The sequence below is a fragment of the Nomia melanderi genome, chromosome 5 (genome assembly GCF_051020985.1).
Source record: "Nomia melanderi isolate GNS246 chromosome 5, iyNomMela1, whole genome shotgun sequence".
Classification (NCBI taxonomy): Eukaryota; Metazoa; Arthropoda; class Insecta; order Hymenoptera; family Halictidae; genus Nomia; species Nomia melanderi.
In genome coordinates this window covers 18,562,922-18,587,250 of record NC_135003.1, presented here as the reverse complement: position 1 = coordinate 18,587,250, position 24,329 = coordinate 18,562,922, and the positions used below count along the sequence as shown (strand labels likewise).

General features: G+C 50.5%; 1 protein-coding gene across 3 annotated transcripts in view; it reads right to left on the bottom strand.

Moving 5' to 3' along the window:
• Window positions 1-24,329, bottom strand: part of Wdr62 (WD repeat domain 62) — a 104,675-nt gene that overhangs the window by 30,101 nt on the left and 50,245 nt on the right. For all 3 annotated transcript variants that reach the window (XM_031971386.2, XM_031971385.2, XM_031971387.2), the window contains one exon: window positions 2,237-2,328. In XM_031971386.2, the coding sequence (XP_031827246.2) occupies window positions 2,237-2,328 (92 nt within the window). The remainder of the gene's footprint in view (window positions 1-2,236; window positions 2,329-24,329) is intronic.

Sequence of the window (24,329 nt, the reverse complement as noted above, 5' to 3'; positions counted from 1 at the left end):
TCCCTTCTAGTCCGAAGTTTCGCGTCTGCCCGCGGGATCCGCGAACAATCGACAATCGGCGAGGACGGAGCGAGGCGAGAGAAAAGAGAAGAGACAGGAAGAGCCAGGAGCGGAGGATGAACGCGACGCGGCGCGGCGCGAAGCGTCTGGCCGCGGCCGAAACGCTTTTCTCGGTACGGAGCACGCGATAAACCGGCGCATAATCTCTTGATCGCACTTTCGCCATTCTTCCATTCACACGGCCGAACGAGAAACGAGCCGCGAGAGGCTCCTTTTGTGCCGTCCGCGTTTATCCGTGACCGAGAGAATCGCGCGCGCCGTTCGCGCTAACGAAGCCGAACTTTCTTTCACGGCCGCCATCATCCTGCGGCCGACATTTAGTGCAGCCGCGGAAAGTCGGCTAATGGAATAGTCGATCTCGGTCGATCGTAGTCGATCGTCGATAAACGAAAACGGAAACTCGGTATTTATTCTTCGGGGCATCGAGCATTCAAAAGAGTAAAGCCCCGCGAGAATTTCTCAAAGGAGGAATTCTTCCTGGGATCTTACTTGGACTGCCACGTCACCCACATATGGGGCACCATTTCGTATACGAACTGAAACATTAATTTTCTTGGCGATGGAACGAACGAACCGAGTTTTGTTACATTTATGAACTGTAAGAGAGGTACTAGAGCAAACTTTCTGAAAAAACTGTTTCGACCGCATAGAAGTTTTGCTTTACTTGGCAGTCAGAGTGTTGAAAGGTTTGGTTTAAGACAAACCGCAGAAGGATTTGAAGAGTAAAGATTTACAAGATTCTAAAGGATTTCAAAGGACTCGCGCCAACACTTCGAAGATGCGAATAATTGCGAAATAGGAAAACCGAAGGCGGTCAAAGCGTCGACTTGTTTCGAGAAAACGGACACTCGACCGAGCAAGCGAAATCCTACCGATGTTCCACCGATCGACCGGATCGGATCCGCATCGAAATATCGCGAGTCGATCGAGATAATCCCGCGCTTCCGTGTGCCGCGTTATGCAAAGTCCCGGCGTCGCTTCCCGCGGTCGTTCCCACGAATATCGGCCGGCCTTTAACTAGGCAGATTTGTAATACGATTCGTGCCGTAACCTCCTCCCGCTCCCCGTCGCCGTTCTAATTATAAGCGAAGCTGTTTCGCATTAAAACGCGATAACGAAAAATCCCGACACGTTACCCGCGAGATAGCGGAGGTCGATTAACGCGTACTCGAAGGGGAAAAATGCCGTTCGTCTCGGGAGAAATTCGACGCGGGACGGCGAGAGCGTTCTGACGCGAGCTATTTAAAACTGCCGAGGCGAATCGCGGAAAAACCTTTCCGACAAGAAGATCGTAATCTTTTGTAACTTCATTCCGTGTAGTTGAGATAACGAGCTGCCAGGCGGGATATAACGAGGAATGGACAAAAAGTCTCGCCTCGGCGCTGCAAACTCGACGGACGCGGACTACGCCTCCCTCGGGAAGAGGCAGCTTTGTAGTCGGTGCTCCCGATTATCGCTAAATCACGCTCGCGTTACCATTATAAGTAAACTACCGTCTCGCGGCCGCTGCCTCTCGCCCGTAATTGCGCCGAACGATCGAGTTCAAATAAAATCCAGCGAATTTTCGAGCGCAAAATACGGGACGCGCCCGACTCGTCCCCTCGCGCCGCTCACCCGGCAATTACCGTAATTTTGCAATCGATAACCGGGAGGCTGGTCTCGGCGAATGATTTAGAGGCCTCGCGGATGAAGGCATAATTCAAACGGCGAGGCAACCGGACCGAGGAAATTGCCCGGCGTTCTTTGAACGCTCGGCAAACTATCGAATCAACGGTTCGCGTCTCGTTTCATTTTGCGAAGAAACTATCTAATTTCCACGTGTTTCCGTCGAATCGACAAGAAAGGGGACCACGCGAATACGTCTTCTTATCAATTTTCCGCGGATAAAGGTCGGCGATTACTCGGGGATAAATAACAAGGTTCACGATCGCCTCGATGCGAAAGGAAATTCGCCCGTACCGCTTCGAGTCTACTTTCTTTCGAGCGATCTCCTCCCGTCGAAGGCTACCGGCGGCCGCGAGTTCGAGATGATCGCCGACGGAAAAAGGTACTGCATACATATAAAATCGTAATAGGCGGCGGGGAGAGCAGGAGCGAACGACCGATCGGCAAAAGGATCGAGATACGTCGAACGCATCGATCAAAGGAAATTAAAAGACCGGTCTCCCGGACTCACCCAGCAGGATAGGCGACCAGCTCGCTGGTTGCGTCGCAGTCCAGGGCTGCATTGCTGGACACGGTTACGCCGAGCACACGTTCCAGCTTGATCTGCAACAAATCGAAACCAGATCGATCATTACACACGGTCGGCCCTCTGAAAGCCCGGCGAGGGCTCGTTAGAAGCGGCCGATCACGACGCTCCGTGAAACTCCATTTACGTTTTCACGGTGAAACACGGCCCGGGAATAATCGGGCCGCGATCTCCAACGGTTTTCACTGGACGACCGTTTCACGGTAATTCCGATAACAAGAGACCGACGGACGTCGACGTCGTTTAATCCGGCGCGGAGCTCGATCCCCCCCCGGATAAGTGGAGTTTCACCGAGCCCGCGAAAAAGTTTAGACAAGCTTTCGAACAGCGATCGCGCGTTCGTGTGTAAACATTCCGCCTGCCGGAGCCTAATTTCTGTTTCCACGCGCGCCTTGTTTCGCGTGTAACCCCGAGACCTCGATAGAGCGTACAGGGTGTTTCAGAAATATGTCACGACAGGATCCAAGGTGCTGGCTGATTAATTAGTTTCCTTGGGACGCTCCTCGTCCGATAGAATCGATAAACGAGCCGGAACCGGCGTTGATTGTCTGCTCTAGCTAATTATTTTCTTTGGCTTCGTTATGAACTGAATTCCAAAGTACATATAGGGCGTGCATATCGTCTAGTTGTGATTTCTCTGTGTTTCGCTTAAGTGTTCTCCGTTCCAGTTCAACGGATGCGGTTCTGAGCCAACGGTTTCGCAGTCGCCCGCTGTTGATTTTAACGTACAATCTTAAAGCCCCCGGAGGATCGATTCGAACGATAGTCGATAGGTGTGTCCAGCTTGCCCGGCGATTCGCGATAGAGGAAAACTTTCCTCGACCCGAAACTTTAGAAGCTGCTACCGTGAGATTAGAGTCTCCGGGCACTTACGGCGACTCGTAATCCTTTAATCAAACGCTTAGCCCGGCGACGATGATGGTGTCCGATCAAATCTTTACGATTTCGGACCGGTTTACTGGATGAAGCTATAAGTCGCCACCTGGTTTGATATAGCAGCATCGTAAACTCTTGTATATAACATTAAGCTCGGCGCAGTGCATCAGTATGTAAAATATTGAAATCGAATAACTCTCTTCCTCAATTTACGCGTGTCTGCTCGTTAGTTGGTTCCGAGGGATATCGCGCGCGCCTCGTTGAAAGACGTCGAATATTTTCACGGGAGAATCTTTCAAATTCGAAGGGTCGACGCTCAAGTATTCGCGTTTCGTTGCCGCGAAACGGAGGATGATCCGATTCGCCTCGGTCTACGCTGCTTCCGCTTTCTGAAAAGTCATCCGGGAGATTTGCATGCACATCCGCGGCGCGACGACGGGGGCAAAGTAAATAGAGACCGTGGATCGCGGAGCGTTATTTAGTGTACCGGCTTTGCAAACAATGGCGTTCCCGTTCGGACACCGTGGAGCCGGATCGCGTGGAAATTGAGCGAGAAACGGCGTGACGATCGGCGATCGACCGGCAACGAGAAAGCATTCAAAGCGGCTAATTCGCGCGGCACGGTCGTGCGAGTTTCTTAATCACGCTCGCGTGGAAAATCCGTTCGCCGGTGGGGCGTCGTCGGTTCGATCAGAAATGCATCGGCCCGGGGTTGGGGCTTCCCGTTAACGCGGCGTGCTTCCGTTCCTTCGGCGCGGCTATCGACGGAGAAACTCGCCCGATCGGTATCTGTAACGTCGCGCGACGAGAACGCTAAGCGTTCCTCTTCTTTATCGCCTCGGCGAGCATCGCGGAGCTTTCGTTCTCGAGGCGATTCGCGACAAGGCCACTGCCGGCTGCTTCGCGGCGCGCGCGATGCACTGCGCGTACTCGCGCCGGCTGGTGCGAAGCCTTGCTGTTCTAGCAACGAGAACGGTCGTACGGTAACGCGAAGAGAAAGATAGTAGAATAACGTGGAGAGACGCGAAGAACCGTGGGCAACAAGGGACGAGAGAACCATTAGCTTTCGAAAGGAACGACGAACGATCGGCTCGCGGTTTCCCTGCCAGAGTTATCGCTAATGGACACGGAGAGATTGATTTAAAGGAGGATCGGCTCCCCTCGGAGCCGCGTGCCGTGCATCGGCGTTGCTATCGGTTCCCAAAGCCTGCTCCGCAGCTTACAGTTCCCATCGATCGAAAATCCAACGTTCCCGAGGCGGACTAGAAGCTGCTCCCGTTCACGACGGCCGCTTTTAAACTCGCCGCCGGCAAGGTCGCTCGAAACGAACCGTCAAATTGCAAACCATTCGCCTAATCCCGCGGATTAATACCGAGTTGCTTCATTGATCCATGAAAATCATTCGAAATGCTTTTCTCCCGGGTGGACGGCAACGCGGAACGGCTCGGCGTCGGAGAGTTACGATCCGGCGGGTAAGGGAGCTCGATGGATTTGAAAGCGGCCGCTGCTCAAAGGGAAAAAGTTTCATTACCGGCGTAAATCGTTCGATTACCGCACACGCGCCGCCGCCGCGCGGCTAGAAAGCGGCGATGTGCCTCGGTTGAAACCAAAAAGAGCGGCTCGCTCGCGCGCCGGCTCCCGATGCGCGAACTTTCCTCCGCCGGGACGGATGAAAAGACACTTGCGCTCTCCCTCGAACTTTCATCGATCATTCGCGAGTAATTACGACCCACTGAGCCAATTCCCCGCGGATCGATGCGCCGCGTCGACGTTCGATCGCGAAAGCGAACGGGCCTTCTGCGTTAGAGCTGTCGCAACGTCGAGAGCCGAGCGGGTTCTTCGATATCGTCGTTCAACGTTTTCTTTGACTCTCTCGCTTTTCAGTTGACTTCGAAGCGAAGAGGATGCGTCACGATTACCGGTCGTTCATCGTTCTCGCGATGAATAGAAGCGAAGTTCAAGTACGAAGTCCGACCGATTAGAAACCGAAATTACGTACGTCCACCGTTAAACAATCCGTCCTTGATGAGGTTAAAAGTGAAACCACGTTGGTTCGGTGGGCAGCCGCGTCGGATGAGAAACGGAACGAAGGAATCGAGGAAACTGGAAAGGCAACCGCGACCCGGCAGCCGGGCTCGCGCTAGAAACGAGGTTACGAAGCGAAACACGTTTAATAAAAATCTCGTTACGTTGCACAACGCGAGTAACATCCGCGGTGGTAAAAAGATCGCCGCCCGGCTCGAAGAAAGTCGAGCGCCGCTGGAATCGAGGGAAACTTGGGCGGCCTCTGTCGATTCCTAATTGGCCGTTTCGCGTTTCGTACGCACGCATGCAAACCGAAACATTCGGATCGGAACGCGAACGAGTAATCTGCGAATCGATCCTCTTACCAGCTAGCTTAATCGCACTTCGAAGCATACGCGGGCAATAAACATTTTCACGCGGCTCGACGTGTCTTTACGAGTTGTACCACTTTTTCCCTCGATATCGCGATTACCATAATGTTGACCTCGATCCAGCAATGATCGCATATGCACGGATGTAAACAATGCTAACCCTTTGCACTCGAGAGGTGACTCTCACTCACCATTTGATTTTATAAAGTAAAACTGTAAAATTTACTGTTTAATATTATATTTCCTATAATGAAGAATCGAAAGATACTGCGTCCGCCGAGCGATCGGCGATAATCGGGAACCGAACGATCGATGAAATAGGATCGACGACTCGGAAGAAGCAGTTGCGTCACGACCGCCGGTGACGCGGCCGGTTTATACCGGCGGAAGTTTCGCGTAGATACCTTCTATATGGTCCTCGGTGAATCGAGATCGGCGTAGGCAGGAGCGAGAGTTATACGATCGTGTATCTCGGCTACAGGCTTCGTCCGACATTGATTCGTTACGCGGTCGACTAGTTCGGCTCGCGTGGGCGTCTGAACGATATTATTTACAGGGCCTCGGGCCTCGGGCTGCCGCGATCGTCGACGCGACGGTCAACGATGTGGCGTCCACTTTCTTCTATCCCCTAAGTGTTTAAGCACGGAATCAACGTTAATCCTTTGTACTCGAAAGTTTCTCGGAATATTCAACGTTTTTCCAAAAGATATAGACGATGTCTCATGGAACTAAATTAACGATGATTCACGCGTGAATTAAAGAACAACATTTTATCGCAATATTTCGCGTAGCGATCGATTATCCAAAGTTTAGTATCAAATATTTAACATTGCAATTCTACACAAATGTTTGTGTTCCGTATGAACCTCTTTGTTGTAACTGTTTTCAATTGAGGTGATTATCACGGTAATCAGCGTGTTAATGATTTTCCGGTCGCGTACCATCGGCCTTAATTATTGCGGCGGCCTGGGATTTCTGATCGACACGGCTGCGCCGGTTGCGCCATGTTCAATTCGGAGGAGCCTTGAAATTCGCCGTGGGCCGATCCAATCCCGAGACGATCGTCCCGCTCGTTAGACGCGACACGCGTTGCGAATCTCTCACCGATTCGCCAGAATTTCACTTATTCCCTCGGAATGCACGCTCTTTTCGCGATTGGAGAGGATTCGTTGCGAATGACTAACGAAAGTTTGCGCAGACTGAATTCGTGTTACGTTCACGATGAAACCGATGCAAGAGTCTCTCGATTGGAACGACTAATTTCAGGTAATTCGAAAGTCTGGCAAGGTCGCGAGCGTCGTCGAACAATGTGAGAATCGATGGAACGGAGGCAGGATTTGTCCTCCGTCAACGGTGTCCAAACGGTTGCGCATTCGGGCTACAGAATTGCTTAATTACCGGTGATACGGCCAATCGAAGGAAGGAATAGTTGCAACAGTTTGCAACAATGAAATAGCTGCCTAGAGCTGGGGAGCTCGGAGGGAAAAGTTCGCGAGCAAGGCCCAGAAACGGGACACACGTTTAGCAACGATCGTGACCGAGCTCGAGGAGCATTTCGAAAGGAGGCGAACACGCAGAGTCGCTGAAGTTGAGGAATCCACGATCAAGTTCTAGAGCAGTGCTGAAACGAGGTCTAAAAACGACGCATGGACCCTTTCCTCTTCTACTCTATTCTTCCTGTATCTCGCCAGTAAACAGGCGATTGCGGATGAAATCCAAAGCGTCCAATATCGCGTGCGTTTCGGTCCGCGGAGAATGCCAGGCTTTCGATTCCGCCCTGCGACGAAACAAAGGTAGCTCGCCGTTATTCTAGAAAGCGATCTGAAAAGGCCGATGCACAGCACGCAACGCAACGCAACGCGACGCAACGCAACGCAACGCAACAGCGTTAATGGTACCGACCTACACCTGTCGACGCAACCAGAGATCCTTGTCCAGCGCCGTCGGCCTGCCGGTCCATGGAAATCGTAACGCGCTGGATGTGGGCACGGGAGCGCGTGCCACGGATTTCTGTGTATGTACATCTATGGTCGTTGTACGGAATATTTCGTAACGAACGCCGGCCGCCGTTTCGCGGAACACGCGCCGTTAAACGCGCGAGTTTCGTAAGAGATCGACCGCGCTCGGATGCCATAAAACGGCCGCCGGACCGTCCGACGACACCGTCGCACGATCCCGATTGACTCTCCATCGGCGCTTCTCGGCGAGAAGACCTTTGACCGCGTTAGAACCTCGAGGCGCTTCTTTCAAATTCAAATCCGTTTAGGTTTACGAAACGCGGCCGTTTCACTTGTACCGAATTTTCCAAGCGCTGGGTATTAAACCTACGCGTCGATCTTTGTTGCTACGACTTCGATGAACCAAAGGCGATAGAAACGAGACTAACCCTGTTTGACGCGGGACGTCCGCGGCTCGAGAGTTTGATAGCTCGCAGACATCTAGGCCGGGGCAGCGATTCGCGATATCTCGCAGCCGATTAACGATCGAACAACGCGTACCCCGGGCGGAACCGGTTGCGACGCATTTAGCGATGATCCAGCCGACGTCCTTGCACGGGAACGGCCGAGTCGTCGCGTCGGTGCGCGTTAACCGACTTTTTGCGCGTTTCCTCGTTCTCTCGACCCGGACTGAACGACCCGTCGAATCGAGGCGTTCTTCCGCGAAACACGGAATTTCTGGAGGAAAGCGAACGTTGGAGGACCAGTCTATCGTCTCGCGCTACCGTTTAGCCGAGACAAATCTGGATCACGATGGTAGCACCCGATATTTCATCTGTGACGTTCATATTTGGTCCGAAATTGTGATCAAGAAAGTGCATGGGCCTGTTTAAAGCGATTCATTAACGAGGAGGAAGTTGCAACGCCGCGTGTACGTTTATCGAACACGAAATTCGACGAGAGAGATCCGCCGTTGATCATTCCGCTCCCGTCGCGCAGCTCGAGGACGGAAGAATTCCGGCGGGCACCGAGAATTCTCCTTTTCAGTTGGAGCAGCGACCCGTTGGGCGTCGATTGCGCTAAGACTCGTTGCGACACGCGGCGACGTACGCTCCGCGCAAGGACGCGACGCATAAATAAGTCGTTCGAAGACTGCGGATGCATATGCAAACCCGCGCGCATGCATTTTCTGCGTTTCGCTTGGGCAACGCGTGAGCCTCGTAAACCCGTTTTCACGCGGCCTTAAACTCACTACGGTGATTCGTTATCGATGAACCGCCTCGACGCGATTCTCGTCCGGCGTAACGTCCACGGATCTCTTTCTGCGATCGCGACTTTTCCGATACACCTGCTCGAGAGCAAGCAAAACGAAGAAAACTCGGATTCCGAGAGCTTCGCGCGATCTTCCGACGGCTGTGAATCGGTCCGAGCGAGTCGGAAGCAGACGATAGGCTGTCAACCCTTTGCACTCGCAATGCTACGTTGGCGTGCTGCGTTTCAGGCGATTGTTCTTAGAGATGCCACAGCATGGATTACAATGCATATAATGGAATCTAAGCTTCTTAGGCATAATGAATGAACAACCGTAGTCGTTTAACAAAACGTTCGTTGAATAATCGAACTGTTAGCAAACGTAGAAACTATCGAAATTTCGAACGGTTAACCCTTTGCACCCGACAATATTTCTCATTAAAAATATTCGTTACTCTCCGACTAAATATTAACGATATTTTTCGCAACCGACACAATTGCTTATCTTGTATAGATCAAGAGACAGAACTATTTCACTTCGATGTTCCATGTGTCGATACATTACACAAGGTTTAACAGTGAATTGAAAATTTGAAAGTTCCCTGCGTCGAATCAGGTGGCGACTGTAAGGCGCTCCTCGAGTGCAAGGGTTAAGTTACACCGACGTTTTCAATCGTCTATCCGCTTATTCCCACGATTCGCGAGCTCCTTTCGGAAGTGGACTGCGAGAGGGTTCGCAGCCAGATTCGAGAAACGTGTCTGGCAGGCAAAGGAACCGTAAAGGTAAGCGATAAGCGGATCGAGCACGCGGAAACCGACGGGTAAGACGCGAGAGGATGGAGGAGAGTCGCGAGTCGGTTACTCGGTGACCGAAATAATGACAGGCTCCGGAGGGAAGGTTTCGTCGATCGATACAATGAGAAGAATGCAGAAATGCACGGCCCGTTGCAGCGAGGCGGCCGCGTGCGTCGCTCGGAGGTGAGGTAGGTGGGCACGCGCCAAATACGGACACCGAGCCTGCCTTTCCTGCCGACGCGCCGCACGGTGGTCGATTATTCCGAAATGTGGGACAAAAGTCAGCGTTACTTCAGCAATTATTTTGGTAAACGATCAAATGAAATGGAGATATTAAACTTATTAGATAGTCCGACAGAAGAGAGAAATGGTTATTCATATCTTGAATTGTAAGATTAACCAAATTAATTGCGAAGGCACTCGGAAGTATTTCGCTAGATATATTTAACATTTTCTAACTAGACAAAGACGATGTTTTTTTAAATGAAAAAGAGAAATCTCAAGTGAATTGAGAAACAAAGCTTTTTTATCTCAATATTTCACACACCGATGCATTATACATAGTTCAATATTAAATATGACTGAGAATCACCTCTCGAGTGCAAAGGGTTAAAAGGGAAAGGCTACTGTTTATACGCGCTGAACCTTAATAGATAAAATGACACGAATTACAAAAGAGTGTCTACTTAGTTTTGACCGATTTAGTCGAAAATCGGCCATCGTGCGCGTTTCGTCGCTGTCGCGTAATCCTCGAGTAATCTCCGCCGATCCTCGGGCAGCGGTAGATCAGAAACGCGGAGGATCGCAATGTCGTCGAGCGCCTATCTATCAAGAAAGAGAAAACTGTCAACATTTCTCCGTGTCGTCCTCATTTTTCCAGGCATTTCCCTGGGAAGATTAAAATGGGACGCTATACGCGCGCTAAGAATAGCGAAAGACTGGAACACGTGGTTGCGAAGTGTGCTGCAACTAATAATCGGGAATGCGCGTGGAAGGCGAGGTTCACTCTAGAAAATTACACGGCATTTGCGTTAATGCGCGTTGCGCGTTATCCGCGGTTGCGTATCCGTGCGCCGGTCCGCGTATCACTTAGCTTTGCGGCCGTTTATTGTGCGCTTTATTCTATTGTTGCCGTAAAAATATACGTTCGTCCATATAAATCTTGGAAATTGGAGCTGCAGGACGGAAAATTACGATGCGAGCAATTACGTCGATCGCGATCGACGTGAAACTCTACCAAGTAACGTTTGGAGAATTTAGTACCTAGCAGTGGACACTTAAGAATCGGAATAATAATTTATTGTAATTTCTAGATAGTTCCTAAGACATTGTATATACTCACTCACCATTTGATTTCATACAGTAGAACTATAAGATTTGATATTTAATATTATACTCTGTACAATGATTCAATTTGAGAAATATTGAAATAAAATGGCTTTGTTCCTCAATGTACGTGTGATTTCTCTTCCAGTCAGTTTCACAGAATATCGTCTTTATCTCATCAGGAAATGTTAAAATATTTCTAATGAGAAACTTCCGAGTGCAAAGAATTAATTATATAAGTCACTCGGAAGACAACGCGGTTCGATTTTTTTATGTTCTGATTTGTCAGTTTTAATGGAATAAATAATATCCTTTTCAATTATTCAAGAATTCGCTCGTTCCTTCGTCTCTAGGCCAGAGCGCCCTTTCTACAGATCCTGAATACGTTGTACAATAATTATACACTGAAAAACATTAATTCTCTGACTCTTTCTCCTCCTGCACTCAACCGCATTGGGTTCTGACTGAATCGTATCTCCACAACAGCAACGCACCACTCGAAGAAACGTTCGCGAGGAGGAAAGGAGAGGCGCGCCGAACGGCAAAGGAGGAGGAAAAATGCAACTGCGCGTACGAGACGCAATTTACGAGAACTAATGCGGGCGTCACGGTAGAGACAGCACCGGTAAGCAGTCGGTGCATCGCGATAGAGCCCGAGATGACGTAACCCGCGAACGATGGAAGACAAGGTCTCCTTCGCATAATACCAAAGCCTTACGTAACACCGGTTAGGGCCCGTCGTGTCTGAATGAAAGAGAGCCGAGGAACTCGCGCGTTGATGACACGCCTCAAGGGTACGGGACATCGATTCTCGGCGGCCGCGGAATCGAGGATGCTCCGAAACGCGGCTCACTTTCGAATCACCGACGAGAACGTCGACGAGAATCCCAAGTTTGCATTCGGCGACGAAATTCTTCAAATTTTCGGGATTGTCGAGATTATCGATAAGTGAGTTTACAAAGACACGCAACTTTCTCGTAGGATTATTCTCGCGTTCACGGATATTGTTTACGCACTGCCCGACGTTCATTCGCGTCCAGCCCACTAAGTAATTCTCTCGTCGCGCGATTAACCGCCAAATAAGGGGAGAAGTTCCGCGACTCTCCGCCGTTAAGGTGGATAACAAGACATTCCTGTACGGAGAAGTATGGAAACGGTTTCGCCGATCGCGCCGATGGAAATTCTAACTTGCACGGTCGCAGAATCTTCCCGTGGTCCTCGTGTCTCGCGAAATGAGCAGCAACTTTCGCCGAGAGAATCGTCGATGTTTGACGAGCGCTCGAGTTTTCCCAGATATTTTCAAAGCAAGATTTTCCGAAGACGACGCGGCTGAGGTCCAAGTCTCGAGCACCGAGAAACCGAATCCAGTCACGGCGAGGATACCGCTCGCGCATACGCGAAACGGCAGATGAATACCGCGAAGGACGTCGTTCATCTTCGTTAGCGATACATATTTAATGCAACGTCTCCGGACAACCGCGATTCTATCTGTCTAAGCGCGGCCACGGTTATTTAACATGCTTTTTTCGGAATTAACATCCTCGCCGGTCTATGAAGGCATCCTTTGTTCGCTCCGACGTCGCGAGCAACGATAAGGGATCTTCTTCAATCGGTTTACCGAGGAGTTTAATTTTGAAAAATAACTGAGTGCATAGATAACCAATCCTTGAAGAAACTAGTATTATTTGGTTAGAATAAGTTATTCTAAGGTGACGAGTATACTCGTCGAAGACAGTCGACTGGTGAAGAGCTTCCTCGATATTCCTGGATTGGCGCACGATTGAATATTGAATTACGTCAGACGCGTTTAGCAGAATAGACGACAGTGCAGCGTGAACGAGCAACGAAAGGTGAGAGGCTGCTCTGAAGGCAAAGGTCGTCGTATCGAGCGACAAAAATACCAGGGCTCGAGCACGTCCTCGAAAAGAGACGTTCGAGGAAGGACGCCCCAGAACAGGGAACTATTCGCGATAAATATTTATCGTTAAACTCGTTCCAGGCGGCGAGGAGGGAGGCTAATTAACCTGGGACGTGCGCGGCGAGCGACGCCAGATTGTCGCTCAAATAATTCATCCGCCTAGTCTCCTCGAAACTACGTTGAACGGGGCGAGGCGGGCAAGCGCGAGGCAGGCGCGAGGCCGGCGAGCAGTCGGCGTAAAAAAAGTCACGGCCAATTTTCGCGTTCTATATTCCACGCTTTTCCCGAAAGATCTGCTCTCTTCGTTCTCGAGAGCAATTACTCGTTCGTTCGCTGCGAACTTTTTCATGGATGCACCATTTTATGCATTGACTCGCTGAAATTGCAACGAAACCGACATATGTTAATCCTATTAACCCTTAGCACTCCAAATGTATGTAATTTGTAGTCTATCAGCACCTGCAACTAATTTTTATAGTATCCCTAGCGAAAATGAAAAACGCTATAACATTTTTTAGATCTTCTATTTTCCTTCTTAGTAAATTTGGATGTGTGAGAAATCTAATCATTATAGGGTAGTTTTAAGATTCATTAAAATATCTAATATTCCTGGTGCAATATTGGAGCCTACAGAGTTTAAAGGGTTATACGCTGCGAGTTTCTCGATAGAGGGAAATAACTATTCTAATAACGATCGTTTTTCATATAAAAGCGCGAAACGTGAACGCTAGCCGAGGGTAGAGGAACGTCGACGAAGATAAAGCCGTTGGCGAGGACATTTTCGGAGAAAGAGCGTTGCACCGCGGTCGTGATCAACGGCGAACGGGATCTTTCATCGACAGACGCCGGGAGTGTCGCGTAAATCATCGGAAAGTACACGCGACGAACGCGATATCTCGGAATCGACGAGGTCGTTCGAAAAGAAACGCGGCGCGGCGCGGAACAAGCACCGCTGGAAGATCGTTCGCGGATAAGGATTCGTTTATAGCGCGCAGCGCGTGCTGTCGTTCGTTGCGGCGAGGCCAGTGGTACGATGCATCCTCCTTGTCGCATCGCGAACAATAAATTCTCGTTATTATAGGCCTCTTCAACAGAAGTACGTCCTCTTTCAGCCTATCGCTCGTTGGAATACTACTCCGGATCATTTTTCTCGCGGAGCGTGTCTAATTTCCTCCGCGTAACGAGGCTGTTACGCCTACGCGCCGCGTCGTGAAAAATCATAATTATTCTGGGAAAAGAATCGAAATGCATCGATGATGCGATCGCTTTGCGGTAATAGCAACATAATGGAAGCGAACGATCGCAGATAACGTCATTGGAGTATCGCGTATCCTCGTTCTTATCCGCGGAACTCCCGAGACTCGATTTGTCCGCGCGGCGGATCGAACTTCGGCGAACCGGAAATCGCGTGGTTCTTCCAACCGACGAGCGATATTTTCGCGGTGACAGTTAACGCTTCGTCTACCATGTCACCCAAATTCGGACGACACCGTTTCTTACGTGAACTTCCACGTGAATTTTCTAGATAACGTATCGAATAGTAGAGTGATTACTACATAGGCGTGCATGGAAGTTTCGCTAAGTGTTTACTTGGCAGTCGAAGCGTTAAAGCGTTGAACTCGAACTGTACGTACGCGTACAGAGAGAAAGATTGTTTCACCGAACAATCGAACAAGATTGTCGAACGATAACTACGAACCTGAAATTCTTCACAAGGAAACTAATTCGAGCAGAGGAAGTCCGACCGGTGTCCGAAGGGGGAGTTCACCGCGAGATCGGTAAACGTGAAATCTCTGGCAAGCGGAATTTTTTTAATCGCGTTATACGGGCTTCCGCACACGCGTCCACGCTGGCCGAAGGGTTAGAGCGGCGATAAAGGTCGCGAGTCGTGCTCGCACGCACACTCGAGCGGACGTAGCGTTAGCGTTGCCATAGCAGATCGATCTAACGGGCTATTATGAGTTTCGTGCGAGACCGTTTCCCCGTGGCGGCGTGTAAGCCACACCCTGGTACAGTTATACCGCGTCGACGAAGAATAAGAATAAGGGAACGCGAGCTAGCGAGCGAGCGAGCGAGCGAGCAGGCGCGAAAGGAAGCCGGTCCCTGCGAGCAGGTATCGGTTAAACGGACACCAGGCGCGTAGATTTACGCGGTGCGACCGACAACCACCGGTTCTCCCCGAGTTATCTCGCGACATCGATGAATATCCGCGACCGCTAATCGCGATCGAGCGAATCGCGTCGCGTGCCGGGCCTTTAAACGCTCGGAGAACTCTCCGAACGATTTAATCGCCGTGTAATCCACATTCCGGAAGCACCATTTTTTATAATATATGTTTATAGCTCAATTTTAGTAAGCACTAATCGCTGTGACTTGATTTACATAGGAAGTTAATTAGACGATACTCAGTTGCCATTTGATTCGACAAAACTATGAAGTTTTAATGTTAAGTATCAAACTATCACTCGTAAATTAAGGTAAGCTATGGTGTTCAAATATCTCGTATACCCATGGATTATACGAAGTTTAATGCTAAATATCAACTTCGTATAATCCATGGGTGTACGAGATATTTGAACACCATAGCTTTCCTTAGTTGATGAGTGATTTCCTTCAAGTTGCTTTGAAAAAGTACCGCGTCTCGAAAAATGTCGAATATCTCGAGTAAAAAGTTTCCGGTAGAAAGGATCGAGATGTATAGGATGCGGCGAAGTTAAAGGAGTAACGGATACGGCGGATCGGAACGTTTTATTTCCCGTTTAATCGCATAAATCGGTTCGATTTCACGAGATTCCCATTGGTTTCAATCGGACGGTGAACGTGTTAATCAGGATCGCCCACGGACTCCGGTTAATTGAGACGTTTGCAGGTAGCCGCGAGTTTTTCCTCGCGAGCGGCCGGTCGCGCATCGATCTGCAACGATAAGGATTTCAGACGGAGAAGCGAGCTTAATTAGTTATCGGGCTGATAGGCGATCGAGCGCGTTTCCCGGAGAGAGAACGGCCGCCGACTATAATTAGCCATGAAAGTCGGAACAGTCTTTCGATGAACTTTGCGCGACGTGTTCCCGGGGACCGTTTACACGGTTACGGTCGTGAGAATGGCTCGGTCGGGTTAATTGCGAGCGCTGTCGGCCGATGAAAAGCGCTTACACGGGACGGGGGGATATATCTGCTCGTAATCGGGCAAAGCCGATTCTTCCACTTTATTCTATTTGCGCTCCGCGCCCGATTATTATGAAGAGTACCGTTCGTTACGATGGCTCTGTACCCCTTTCGAATTCGTTTCATCGGCGGAACGCGCGATCTGCGTACCTTCCTTAACCCCCCCCCTTGCCATACACTGACGAGTGAGACTCGCGATGAAGATTTCTCAACTAATTTAACAAGAATCAACGTTGTTCGTTACCCACGGATCAAAGCAAACAACTACTTTGATATTATCAATGTATTCAAATGAAACTTCCACCTGAAGCAGAATGGAAAATTTTGTTGTATTTCTTACAAACTGTCGATAGTAAAATATTACACGCCAAGGGGTTAACACTGAAATCATCGACCAGTCAAACTGACTTTGCAATTTTCCTATAGAAACTCCGAGAGCACCGATTGAGATTTCGATCTACAATTCAGTCTGCGTATCGTTATATCAATTTCTTTAATAATTCCTCGGAAATGCATCCGTTGTCTTTCCAATAATTGCGAGAAGTCTGGTGGTTCTAGTGTTCGCTCTTCGCGAACGGGAATTTGTCGTACAGCTCCGTCACGGAAGAGCAAGCGATACGCGAGACCGTTTAAGGCTCGCGTAGCCGTTAACGCGTGAACCGGTGCTTCGAATTATAATCTCCGTGATTGTCCATTGTTTGAACGCCGAGGTCAAGCCGATCGTTTTACCGAGAACCTATGCGCACATGTCCCCGAGGTAGGTTGCAAGGCTGACTTTAACGAGCTAACGGAACGATATTCTTACGACGATAATTCGGTATTAATCTTCGACATCGTTGCCGGCTATTCCTGGATCCGATCGAGCACTTCCTTTCTCGCAGATTTTTCCGCGAATGCCTAACGGGAGTAACCGGAACTCGAGCCGAATCGGAGATTAGACGAAGCCTCCGACACGTTCAGCCCGAATTTACCGAGACGCCGATGCCTAATGCATCTCGTTAGTTAAGTTTCCGAACCTATTAACTATCGCGTAGCGGAACGTCGGGCGGTCGGATAAAAGGCGGAACTGGGTCGTTTGGGAAATTACGATAGCGCCTGCTGTCCGTGCATTAGGAATCAATTTGCTCGGGCGTTATTGCAGGCCGACGTAAACTCTGCTTCTTTAGACCTCCGTTGAAAAAATAATGAAATCAAGTAATCGATGACCCAGCTCAGGCGTCGCTGGAATGTTAATCGATAAGGTCAACGCGTCTCCCGCGAGCGGAAACTTCGGTTGAAGGTTTTCCGGGGAGTTAAACTTCAATTTAGTCGAACATGTTTTTAGAGAATTAAACGATCGTCTAAGTCCGACGCGTCCTTGATCGAAGATCGAAAGGGCGAAACGCGAAGTTCGAAGTCGGCCACGGCGCAAGAAAGTTCGCCGCCTCGGCGGGCAAAGGTAAGACCGCGGTTGCGTGCGGGCAACACGTTCTAGCCGCGATAGCGGGTTCGTTGGGGCAGCGACAGATCCGAAAGCCGCGTGCAGCGTTCCGCGAACGGGTTCCGTTGCACGAACCCAGAGATAAACTGCGAGTGGAAACGAGGCAGGTGGTGTCGCGGCCTCCCGTCGAAGAAAAAGGACTAGCACGAGGACCGAGAGCTATGCCAGCGGCCCGCGTGCTTTTGACTTTGCGCGCTGAAGCCGTTCCTTATGGAAACTTGCTTCGACGCTGCGCCGCGGAGGGAAAAGTGTGTCAGTGGTGTTCGTGGATTCCGCGTCGGTGATACACGCGATTCATTATTGCAAAGGTTGCAAATCAGAAGCTTGAAAATGCGAACGATTTGAAATTTCAAGTTGTAAGTTTTAACCCTAGTTTTCAAGGGGTCGAAAGCTTCCCAACAGTGGAAAGATTGTTGAGTATCTTAGCGAGTATCGACGATGCTGCAACTCCCTCGGCGCTCGTCGATGTTTGAATTCCATTTCGGAAGGATCTCCGCCGCAGGAAATGCAGGTGGATGGCTCCCCGGCGAGATCGAGATAACGATTCGACCAATGCGAACCCGCCGGTAAGGCGCAGCGTCAGGGTTTTTCGCGATGGATGAATAGACGCGGAACTGCGAGCGCGAAACGGATGCGAATCGTTCGGGGCGCGGCTGTGCTCGGAGCTGGCATTAACCCCTTGCCATACAATACGGTAAACGGAAGTAAACGCATATAAATTGTCGTTTGATTCCTTTCAATTCGAACCGAATATTACTTTTATCTCGTTAGCTCGTTGCGCTTTGAAGCAAACGCGAACAGTTGGGATCCTCCTTTGTTTCTGGTACAATTATTCCGGTACAATCGTCGATTCTCGTCGAGTTACCGTGGATTTCTATGGATGTTTCAATGTTAACTGGCTTGATTAGGGAAATAGAACTGAAGAACATGCTTTTTCCTAAATGTTATAGAAAGCACTACACACTGAATGTTTTATATATTTCTTAGTAATCGACCCGATCGAGTTCGAATCGCAATCATCAACGAGCAATCGGATTATACATCGGCGGAGCGTGATTCCTGCGCGATCAAAGGGAAGACTGCCAACTGAAAAGCTGCGGAGATATCAATCGTTCGCAATGAACGGCCGAAGTCGGGCCACGTTACCGTGAAACGATAAACGACCCGGCGGAATGCGAGCAACGCGATTGTCACCGGCAACAATGCACGGGAGAGCTGACGCATCGTGGAACACGAAAAGTGCGTTCGAGCGTGCGCTTTCGAACCGGTATTTTCTTCATCATCCCGGGAGAATAATTAAACGGGCGACGCCGCTTTTTTCCCGGGTTATCGCGCGCGCTCCTGATTAATTGGTCATCCGACGAACCAGTTCTTTATCCCGAGGTCGTCGAGTATTCGTCCCAAATTACTCATTCCCGATTCTTTCCTCTGCTTCCGGATTTCGGACCCGTGACGATGCTCGCGCGACAATGGGCAATTAACCCTTTGCACTCGAGAGGCGTCTTTCAGCCGCCATTTGATTTGACTCAAGAAAATAATAAAATCTCAACTCCTAAGTCCATCTCTAACGAAGATAAGCAGAATTCTGTCCGTTAATCCTAATGAGAAGCTGAGTACATACTGACAAGCGGTCGAATCTTGAGAATTTCTTCCACGGAAAATCGTTTCAACGATCGTCGGCAACTTCTGCGTCGCGAACCGAGGAAATAAACGAAAGTAGCTGTATAATATATACCAGCGAATGGTTGAATCGACTCGCGCGTTGTTCGTTACGCGGAGCATTAGCTCGCGGTCGAAAGCGGGCGCAGGTGGCGGCCGAAGGATGCATAAATCGATTTCGACGGAACAATCGGCGGTCGATATACGGAAGCACGCGCGTTTACGTAATCGGTCGTAGCCGAACAATGTTTCGATCGGAACGCGGCTATCGCGGTGTGCAACACTGCGACACGCTAACGATACGACCCGCACGTACGTGTGCGATAATATAGCCGAGGGTCGGCAACGGAAGGTGAACTTTATGCATTCATGGCAAACGAGCGCATAGAGTACATAGGAAAGTTCATCGGAACTTAAAAACGCTGTTACTTTGTTTCCAGCTTGTTAACCCTTAGCACTCCAGATGGTTTTGTAATTTATCAGCAACTGCGACTAATTTTTATGGTATCTGTAGTGAAAATAAAAAATGCCATAATATTCCTTCGATCTTTTATTTTCCTTCTAAGTACAAAATTTAGATGTGTGGAAAATCTAATAATTTTAAGGTAGTTTCTTTGATTCATTAAAATATAACTGGTGCAATATTGGAGCCTACAGAGTTCAAGGGGTTAAGATTCTTAAGACAACGAATATTCTATCATTGTTTCTGCGAATTGCTAACTCTGTATCTTCAAGTTCATTCTTTCATCTTGTATAGATCGCGTCTACAACGCAACAATAAGACGCAAGGTTCCATTTTTCTCGATAATAATTGTGTACCAAAAGTAGCGCCGCGAATGACCTACGAAAGTATTCCCGTTCCGTAATTCCCTATGCAGATGCACGAACAGCGATCCAGGTTTTACGTCTCGGGCCGCAAAGGCGAGAAATCTTTAGTATCCCGTCCGTCGGAAAAGAAGCTCCGCGAATTCCTGCTCCGGCCGCGGAAACTTTATGTAAAACAATAGCATATCGAGGCATCCCGGGCTCGTTAATGTTTTATCGTACGCGGAAACGAGCCGGTTCGTTTCGAAACGTTCGCGGAGTTTACGATTGAAAAGTAACGCGAGAAAATCCGCAGGTGAAAGAGGTGTTCGCACACGACCGATCTGCGCAGCGATCGACTATCGAGCACGGCAACCGGCAACGACACGCGATTGAAACGCACCGAAAGTTTATCCACTTGTATGGATCATTGTCCGGAGGGAACGCGAAACGTCATGGCGGTCGGGCAGCAAGAAACGTATCGCCGCCTGCTAGATCTTTTCTTGCGCACGGTTTTGCGGTGGCACACTTGCCGGCTAATGGCGAACCGGGTTTCGAACGATCGGGGAAGAAGACCGCGTTACCGAGATATCCAGGTAAACAATCCTCGCAACGATGGGAAGCTGCTATTATCCAACCTCTGCTCGTTCAATTCAACGCGCGCAATTAGCCACGCGTTGAAAATACTTTTCACCTGCCCCCCGACTCCCGAATGCTCGGATCGGTCTATCGAAAGAAGGTCGCCGGTATGCACGCGGTGTCCACGAATACCGCGTCTATTCCATAATGGATGTGTACCGCAAGGAAATTGCCCCAACGATCGATCAATTGGGCGTGACCCGTTTAGCATAATTAAAAGAACAAATTCCCCCTGACGAGGTCAGCTCTCGCGCATACTCGAATACCGACTGCCAACAATATCCGTGGATCGCACGTTTTCTCGAAATCTCCAAGAGAGCTCCCGCGATCGTTCGTAGCTGACTGCCACGACTAATTGAACGCAGCGAACGCAACTGTACTCGAGTTCCGTGATTCCTAGCCGAGATCGAACGCCGCGTGAAATCCATACATATTCGAGCATTAGAACAATCGTTCCGTAACAAATAGAAACGTCCGTCTCGACGAGAAGATTCTCGTAGAAGGCAGCTCTCCGGCGAGCGGATAATCGCAGGGGAAATCGCGTAGCGTGTGTGCACAGAGCGGTGCATAGGAATACGTACGTCGTAGGCCGGGATGCTCTCCTTGTCCCGTACCACGGGCGAGCTGTTCCTGGACGCGGTCAGAGCCATGTCCGATGGGTGCTTCGACGGGGGCCAATTTCGCGTTCGCGTGTCGCCGGTCACTTTCACGGTCACGGGATGTCCTCCGGTCGCCGCATCTCCCGAGGAACGCGGTCTTCGCTTTCGCTCTCGAATCGTCCGCCGCGGATCACCGAGACGACGACTTTCCGGTCACGAAACGGCGATCGAGACTGCGCGTCCCGAGACCCGCCACGCGACCAGCGGCTTCTGTTCCATCGACGGGCAGGAAGTGTCGCGCGCGATCATCCTCGGAACGACCGAAAACTCATCGGGCAAGTTCGATCATCGGCTCATCCTCCTCGCGCTCCGGGCCCCGCGCGCATCGATCGGCGAGCTGGTGGATCGCGTGCGCTTCCCGGTGAGAAGATCGCTGCCGACATCCGCCCGACGTCCTGTCGCTTCCAGGTTACGGGCCACGTCCCGCTAATGAGCTCTCGTATCCATTAAGCGAGAAATATGTCCGACGGAGAAGTTCCTCGCGGCCGGATGAGTCGACGTGCCTCTTTTCCTTCGGAACGAGGTTTCACAGGAAACCCGGGGATACCGGTTGGCTCATCCTTTACGGACGGCGACTGTCGCCTGGAAGCTCTCGCGTGTTACCATTCGCGTAAATCACTGTCTCCGCTCGTTTCCGATACGTCGGCTCCGAAGCTGCCAGTCCGGCCCGGTGGAGAAGTCGAGCGACGCGCGCGACACTCTTGAAATCACGTTCGCGCCGGTGACCTTTCGTTTTCGGGGTCCCTGGGAAACCGAGTGTCGGAGGACGCGGTGCACGCAGGTGTTACGTAACCGCCGGTTCGAACGGTGAATCGCGGTGATCGCGGCTCGACGGGATCGTGGCGGAAGGAGTCGAAAGAACAACAGCGACGGTGGACGTCCGACTCTGAACTGAGGTGTTCCTCGGTCTACTCCTCCATCCGACTATCACGCGTCCCCACTCCAGCGCAGGCGACTATATCTTACCTGCCGACACGCCGCGCGCCAGGCCTTTGCCAGCGATCTCTAATTGATTTTTACTTCTTTTTCGCTTTTCCGCGGACGAAGCTTCTCTCGCGAATTCTGCCTCGAGTATCATGCATTTCGAAAACTGCTAGCGGGACAACTGGGGAGCAGGAGTCTTCCGCTGACAATCATTCGTTTATCGTTTCGATACCTATAATCGTATCGACGCGAAATGGGGAAGATGACTGATTAATTAGATGCCCATTGTTGTCGCTAGCTTTCTCGTCTGAGAGGCGTAACGGAATAGTCTCCGAACTAGAAAGTTTCGTTTGAATTAATCGATGATAGATGACCGGAGACATGTCAGAGATACGCGTTAATAGAAGCTGGTCGTTGCTTCGTTTACTCGTTTCACCGTTGATCCTCGTTTCCGTCTCTGTCGGTCCAGCTTCCGCAGCTGAACCACCACAGTTCAAGCAGCGTCGTTTCTAATGTGACGTCGAACGCTGACGAAAAGCGTTCGCCTTCCCCGGCTGGAGTGTTCTTGGACAGCGGCCGACCAATCACCTTTATTCTCGGGCATCGATCACTTCGGCGTTTCATGATAGAGTCGCAGCGGCGGCAGCGTCAGCTTCGGAAAACTCGCAGCCTGAACATTCTTCTCTCGCTCCAGAGGTTTCGCCTGTCTCTCCGAGGAATCGCGCGTCTCCGCTCGACTCGAGACTCCGCATTTTTCCAGACGATCGAATTCACTCGCAGCCTCGGAACTCTCGCGTTTGTTTATGTCAGAACGGTACGTGGGCACTCTCCACTTGTCCTCGATCGTTAAGGTCGGCGAATACGAAACTTCCACCCACGCCCGTGAAACGATTTCGGCCTTCACGCCCGGCGGAACCATCGCCGAGCTCCGCGCTGCTTTTCGATGAGTCGCCAAAAATTTTGGAAGCTCGTTAATTAGTTCATTAGCTAACGCTGGAACTATCAGAAGGCTCGAGATGACTCACGCGAGAACGTCTACGTCACGACTGTTAAAAGTGCGAAGACGCTCTAATTAAGTAATCCTGTTTGCTTCGCGAATACGGCGATCGTGACACGATTCTGAGACAGCCTGTAGAATTACGTCAGAGACGAGCGGAACGGCGATCGTTTGTACACTGTTACGCCGCGCAGGTAAACGGATGCGCGCACGACGGAGTAATACGGGCGAAATGTGCTCTTTAATAGAAATAAAATTTAGCACGGATTTCAGCGTGTTCGCGGTGGCTATAAGGAAATCCGCGCGGGTCGCGTACAGTCGATCGCGAAAGTCCTCGGCGCGCTACGCAAAAAACGCGGCCGGGACGGTTATTAGCTCGTCGCAACGCGAATAAATGAACGGGAACGCGAAAGCCGAGCGAATCGGTTCGCTCCGAAAAACAAATCAAATTAACAACGGCGACGAACTAACATTTGCACGGGCGCAAAAAATCCGCGCCGCGGCCGCGACGAGAACTGGGCCTCGTAGAACGCGAGAACACTTTCGCGAGCGACTGTAAGAAATCCTATTAGACACAGGCTCCGTGCGCCTGGAATCACCGACGTCGCGGAGGGACGAAAAGATTCGCGGGTAGATTGCGGCTTTTATTTTCCTTTGATCTCGTTACACCGTTTTAACCCCTCGCGCGCCTATGTCGAGTGCGACTCGACTTCGGTTTTATGCGCAGGCGTGTTCCTCGAATATATTATATTATCGTATTGTTTCTTGTTTACACCGCTTTCCACGAACCGTCTCTCAAAGCGCATTTCTCATAAAACTGTAGATCTCGAATAGCGCAGCGTTATCGCGAAGGAAATGCAACAGGAGTTCGCAGCGCAGAGGAGTTCCGCGCACTTATTTAGCCTCGCTATCGCGGCACAATAAAACGATATCGCGGGCTCGCCCGGTTTCCGCGCGCACCGCTTCCACCGAGCAGATTATTCTGTTTTAACAAGCAGCGAAGGGGCCGTCACCGCTAATCTCCGCGCGAAATGTGGGAGTCGACGGCGGTAACGCGCCGGATAAAATTTTCGTCGCGCCGGGTGCGTCACGTTGCCCGCCCGTGTGTGTTTTACAATCGACGCGGATGCGGGCCCGCGCAGAAACCGCGGCGAGCCCGTTCGCCCGCGATGATGTAAGCGCGAATATAATCG